Raw genomic sequence first — 6,313 nt, 5'->3', positions numbered from 1 at the left:
GTGCTCAGGGATGGAGTTTTTTTTTTTTTTTGAGCGTTAGGGATGAAGGAGGTAGGGGAGGGGGACGGAGAAGACGGAGGAAGCAGCAAATGGCGCAGTCACTTGCACTGGGCCTGGGCCTGGGCCGGCCCTGTAGGGAGCGGAAGCATCGGAGAAGACGCATCGTGACCGTCCACAACAAAACCGACGGCGAAGATCAGCCAGCGGCCCAGGGTCCTATCCGTCGGAGGAATATGCTGATGCTGGCTGGACCGAGCGATGCATACGGCTGGAGAGAGATGAACCAAACGATACGGGATTGGATCGAGCGCGACCCATCCCGTCCCGTCCCTTGCCGCCGAGCGGCCAGTCGTTCCCCCACCTCACCACCCACCTCCCTCCGCCGGCCGGTAGGCGACGCGCCCCGGAGCTGCCTGCCCCCCTCTCAGCTTCCCGGCCCGTCTCCCCTTACCAGCGCGGCGAGGTGCCCGGCGGCGACCGGGTTCCGGCAGCCCTAGGTATGGGACACCAAATCACATGATTGTATCTCAGTTGATTCATGTTCCGGCAGCCCTAGTCAATCTTTTTCATTTTCCTTCGCTCCCAAATACGGGAAAAGACGAATACTGCGTTGTGTATGCAGGCGGTTTAGACATGTTGCTGCAACAAGTGCAGACAGTTAATTTTGCCGTGACGTTCCTGACGCTTGAACAATCAAAACCATCGTTTACTGATTTTTTTTCTGCTATTCTGAAGTTTCATTATTCGGTGAATGCGCAGTTAGTCTTGCAGTCCCTTTTTTTAAAGTCATTTAGAAATTGCTCCAATGGTAGTCTTATATGAACGATGGTGCCCTTTCCAGTAGGAGCACCGGCGCATCGGCGATGCCCCTGGTGGTAGCCGGGTCATCCTCTTCGGGCGGCCCCGCATTCCCGCCAGGGTTTGCTCTTCAGCCGGCCTACGCTCCAACAGACACCGCTCCGGTATGTTTCATTGTTTCCCCTTTGCTGGTAGATGTAGTTTAGGGTTTGTGCTTAGTGAGTACTAGGATTGGATTGGATTCGATCCGATTGCAATCGAATCGATTTTGCCATGATGTTCCTGACGCTTGAACAACCAAAACCATTATTTACTGATTTTTCCTGCATAATTTTGGAAATTGCTATTCCTTAGTTTCATTATTCACTTATTCAGTGAATGTGCAGTTAGTCTTGCAGTCTTTTTTTATGTCATTTAGAAATTGCTGCAATGGTAGTCTTATATGAACAATTTGTGCAAGATCTCATCGATGGAAATTGCAGTTTTGCAGCTAGGAATTTCAAGTGCTTGATTTATTGCATGTCTCGGCTTTTGCTGTACATTTCTCACATTCGCACTATGCATGGATTTACTTTGTTGCCAGATTCTTGCTTTATTAATCGGGTCTGTAATTGTTATGCCAGGGAATGAACTTGGGACAACATGCCGATAACATGCCGGTTAACAACGTTAGTGGCAAGCAGGCTGTTTGGACAACCGCCATGTCGTCCTTTGTGCTTAAGTTCATGGCTAACCTGGTGACCAGTGGAACTAGAGCCTCCAACAGTTTCAGGCAAGTTCATCATAAAAGCTGTGCAAAGGCTTTGAACGAGCGCTTCAAGCTTCAAGTAACTGCCGCTCAGATTTCTAACCACCTTCGGAAGTGGAAAAGAATATGGGGAAGGGTTAACAAGCTCAAGAGCTTAAGTGGTGCTCTTTGGGATGAGCATACATGCACCATTGTGCTTGATCAGGAGCATTATGCCAGTCACGTTAAGGTAGGATTGCACCGTATGTTTGTTTCCACATGGTGGTGTCATTGTTGCTTCTGTTTTGTCTAATATTTTGTGTATTACTTGGCAGGACCACCATAGTGATGCCGACTTGTTGAACACTCCGATCGAGCACTATCATGAGATGGCTACAATCTGTGGCAACGGCATGGTTTCAGGTGTATATGCTAGCAGGAGTAGCAATGAGCTTCTTTCCACAGACGTGGCTGATGATGAATTTGAAAATGAAGATACCAATGGGGAGAGTGACCCTATTGCTACAAATGTGACTGAGAATGAAATGGAAAACAGAAAAACTAATGAAGCGAGTGACCCTCTTGCTATCGTTGTGATCGAGAATGGCAAAACCTGTGAAGAGGCCACACAATCTTTTACTAACACTGATGGAGGAAACTTTGGTGATCCCTCTAGCAGTTTACCACCACCAAAGAAGGCCAAGGTAAACCATGTTGACATGCCCAAATAATATTGATTGTACTTGTATAGTTTCAGCTATAAAGAAGGGGAGCCTTGGCGCAGTGGTAAAGCTGCTGCCTTGTGACCATGAGGTCACGGGTTCAAGTCCTGGAAACAGCCTCTTACAGAAATGTAGGGAAAGGCTGCGTACTATAGACCCAAAGTGGTCGGACCCTTCCCCGACCCTGCGCAAGCGGGAGCTACATGCACCGGGTTGCCCTTTTTTATATCTGGTTAAATTCTAAAAGGTTATTCAACAAATGGAGTAGTTCTAACTGAAATGTGGTAGTTACAAACTTTCACAGCTAGTATCAATTGTTACAGCTGGATACCTATGGTCTCGCAGTTAGCATCTGGACCCTGATCACCAATTTATCTCCAAATTATATGTATAAGTCAATCATTTAGAGAAATACAAAAAACACAGATGATGTGAAAAAATGTTGATGATTGGGGAACTTGCAATTGCAAATATTCAACTTGATCACCTGATGGACAGTGACAAGAGTTCTTTGTCATTCTTACTTCATCATTATACATACAGCATAGACCTACTTCATTCTCTGAAGATAATGCCTGCCTTGATGTATTGATTTTTCTATGTGAAATTTGAATGCTGCAGTTTGCTACTAAATTAAACCTGTATTATGATTATACTTTCTCAACAAAATAAATCTCCTTATTTATCCCAGATGTCTCACTTGGATTTATCACAACAACGCGATGCTCCAGCTATGCAGCCAGACGTGGGTATATCACATGTAAGTTTTCTTCAAAGTGCTTTCACCACACAAGGACTTGCGGCCCACTGTCGCAACAAAATAAATAGAATGCATGCCAGCAATTGCTTCAGTCGGCTTCTCATTTTTATTTGTTAGATCCCTTATAAGGGACACCACTTACCTAGCTAAAGCCAGAGGTCCTTGACATTGACTGTCTGGGGTAGCTTTGTAAAAAGGATATCAACCTCCTATAGCCGCCGATTTGAAATGTTGAGTGTCAATTTGAATTCTTGATGATGCAATCCCATTCTTCCCCTTTACTACTCAAGTGGATAATGCCATAGTTGCATCACAATTGTGTTCTTTCACAAAGTAAGGAAAGAGCCACTGTTTTATTCTACTGGGAAGTACCTGGGCACCTCACATGTCTAGGTAGTGGGAAAATATCCAGTGGAAACCAAGTCATAATGAAAACTCCATAGAAACCATGTATATATAATAGTTCTATACACATGTAAAATGTTGGGAGCATGATGTTCTACACATGTAAAATGTCAAGTTCGAACTCATAATCATTTGGGAGGCATGTAAAACAGATTCAGCATGAATAGTGATGTTTACAGTTTGCCACCATTCATTGCTGAATTTGCTCATACCTCTCAAATGAATTTGACTTGAAATTTTACATGTTTGTAGAACATCACCTCCCCAACATACTGTTTCCTTTTCTACCAGAAATTTTTCCTGTAGGTTGCATAGGGATTAGGGAGGAAGTACATGATCATAGACACATGCTCAAATTTCAACAATCCCTTGCCAAAATATCGGTTCTCAAAACCACTATGACCATTAGTTTGTAATGCCTATATGTAAAATGTTGTTGTTATCATATAGTATAATTTTGCTTTTTTTATAATTTATATGATATGGTTGGCAAATTATTGTTTATTACCAGATTCTTGTTTTCTTAATCAGACCGTGTTGTTAATTCGTAGGGAATGAACTTGGAACAGCATGCGGATAACATTGCGGATACTAATGGTGGTGGTGGGCAACTTGTTTGGACAAATGCCATGTCATCCTTTGTGCTTCAGTTCTTGACTAACCTAGTGGCCAGTGGAACTAGACCCTCTCATGTTTTCAAGCAAGTTCATCTTAAAAGTTGTGCTCAGGCTTTGTGTGAGCACTTCAGGGTTCAAGTGAATGCTGCACAGATTTCTAACCATCTTAGGAAATGGAAGAAAATATGGAAAAAGGTTAACATACTCAAGAGTTTAAGTGGCGCTCTTTGGGATGCGAATACTTGCACCATTGTGCTTAATCATGAGCATTACACAGCTCACGTTAAGGTAAGATTGAAGTTTATGTTCTTTACTGGCTGTGACGACATTGCTGCATATACTTTTTAAACAATTTCCCGTGTATTACTTGCCAGGACCACCATCATGATGCTGATTTCTTGAACACTCCAATTAAGAACTACCGTGAGATGGCGACAATCTTTGTCAAAGGCATGGCTTCATCCAGGCCAGCTAGGAGTAGCAACGAGTCTCTTGCTAGGGGCGCGCCTGAGAATGGAATCGAAAATGAAAACGTGAATTGGGTGAATGCCCTTATTCCTAAAGGTGTTGAAGAGGCCGCAATGTCTTTTACCAGCACCGATGAAGGGAACAGTGGTGATTCGTCTGACAGCTTACCTCCCCCACCCCCACCAAAGAAAGCCAAGGTAAAAAACGATGACAGGCTGCTATGTACCATGACCCGTGTTCTCGATCGCCTAGCAGAAGCCATAGAGAAATGCAGTAGGAGAGACACTGATGTCCCCGACGACCTTTGGGCGAACATGAAGAGCCTCCCAGGGTTTGAACAGGAGCATCTTGCCCACTACTATGCTTATTTGTGCGAGAATGCTCACGTTGCCAGGGCATTTGACAAGCTTAGCGTGCCTCACAAAACGATCTGGGTTAATAGGTACATCAAGAACCACCTCTCGGCCTAGTTGGTACCTACGATGGTAGGGTTGGGCTATGGTAATACTTACTCCCTCTAGTGTCAAAAACGTTCTTATATTATGGGACGGAGGGAGTAGTTTTTTGTATGGACCATAACATAGGAATGCAGCTGATCTTTATATGCGTGATCCTGTACATGCTAGAAGATGCCATGGTTTGGTATGATAATTGGAGATGGAGGATGTCACATGCTGAATGCCGTGTTAGGCAGGCATGTCAGGATGAGCCAGGAAGGCAAAGTAATTTTATGTTTGATGTTTTAACTGATGCTGTTCTCAGCTCACTTGGTCATTGTTGCCATATTGTTATTGGGACGCTTGCTGGTATGTACTACCGACGACTGATGAGTGGCATGTGATGATGTAATGCAATTTCGTACGCCAGTTTTACACTTAGAATTCGATAGAGAACAGACACACATATTTAAGCAAGGAGAGTTTGACCTTGCAAGCGCTAAAAAAAACTACTCCCTCCGTTCCATAATATAAGTGCGTTAGTCAAAAACGTTCTTATATCACGGGACGGAGAGAGTACTTGCAGATAAGATCACTGACCAAATCACCAACAGCAACCAAATACTACTCCCTCCATCCCATAATATAACAGAGGGAGTAATAATCAGTTGTGATCACATGATATCTGGTGCTGGTACTGTACTTGCCAGCTTTCAGATGCAGCTGGTGATGTCTTAATTTTTTTATACTTTTTGTTGAGAAAAACGTGCAAATTTATTCAACAATAGAGTACCTGGGAAAATACCAGAGTACCTGCCAGTATAATTGATACTCCCTCTGTAGATTAATATAATACTCCCTCTAGCTTTTAGATCACTAAACACTTTTATATTAGTTTACGGAGGGAGTACGTGCGTATACACGCGTGGTAGGTTTACGATCCACTTACGAAGCTTCGCTTTTAGTACCGCTCGTACTGCACTGGAGACCAGCTTGTGGTTATGTTGCAGGCTTGCCGATCCCCCAATTTACCTCTGAATTCCGTTTACGTTACACCGTTGAAATCAATCATCGGGACGAGGAGGAAATGGACGCGGCCAAGCGATCGTGGTTGATGATGGGACAGCTAGCAAATGTTTGACTTGATTACTTGACGGAGAGTGACAGGAGTTCTTTGGCAGGCTGAAGTCATGCCACATTCATAACAACCCTATTATAATTCTCTGACGAGAATGCAGTGATGCCTGAATCGGCTTGACCATTTTTCTGTCGAAACTTGGAATGCGGAATTGTAAATTTCCGTCAAGCTTCTTCTACTCTTCTACTACTACTACTTGCTTAACAAGATCAAGATGACGCCTACTACTCTTTTTTTTTTG

General features: G+C 43.7%; 1 protein-coding gene across 2 annotated transcripts; it reads left to right on the top strand.

Moving 5' to 3' along the window:
* Nucleotides 1–259: 259 nt before the first annotated feature.
* Nucleotides 260–5,313, top strand: LOC119365625. Of its 2 annotated transcripts, none has more exons than XM_037631268.1 (7): nucleotides 260–497; nucleotides 845–962; nucleotides 1,422–1,775; nucleotides 1,861–2,229; nucleotides 2,939–3,007; nucleotides 3,964–4,317; nucleotides 4,404–5,313. In XM_037631268.1, the coding sequence occupies exons 2-7, from the start codon at nucleotides 864–866 to the stop codon at nucleotides 4,965–4,967; spliced, it is 1,809 nt and encodes a 602-aa protein (XP_037487165.1). In that variant the 5' UTR covers nucleotides 260–497; nucleotides 845–863; the 3' UTR covers nucleotides 4,968–5,313. The 2 variants fall into 2 exon arrangements, with proteins under 2 accessions (XP_037487165.1, XP_037487164.1); XM_037631267.1 differs by having other exon boundaries at nucleotides 261–497; nucleotides 842–962.
* The last annotated feature ends 1,000 nt before the right edge of the window (nucleotides 5,314–6,313 follow it).

This window comes from Triticum dicoccoides, chromosome 2B (genome assembly GCF_002162155.2).
Source record: "Triticum dicoccoides isolate Atlit2015 ecotype Zavitan chromosome 2B, WEW_v2.0, whole genome shotgun sequence".
Taxonomy (NCBI): Eukaryota; Viridiplantae; Streptophyta; class Magnoliopsida; order Poales; family Poaceae; genus Triticum; species Triticum dicoccoides.
The sequence above is the reverse complement of the archived record's forward strand: the minus strand, read 5'-3'. Positions and strand labels throughout refer to the sequence as shown.

Excerpts from the sequence above, each read along its gene's own strand:
- LOC119365625 (XM_037631268.1), top strand. The coding sequence starts at position 864 with ATGCCCCTGGTGGTAGCCGGGTCATCCTCTTCGGGCGGCCCCGCATTC. Across the intron at positions 1,776-1,860 it reads ATTATGCCAGTCACGTTAAG|GACCACCATAGTGATGCCGA; the intron begins GTAGGATTGCAC and ends ATTACTTGGCAG. Across the intron at positions 3,008-3,963 it reads CAGACGTGGGTATATCACAT|GGAATGAACTTGGAACAGCA; the intron begins GTAAGTTTTCTT and ends GTTAATTCGTAG.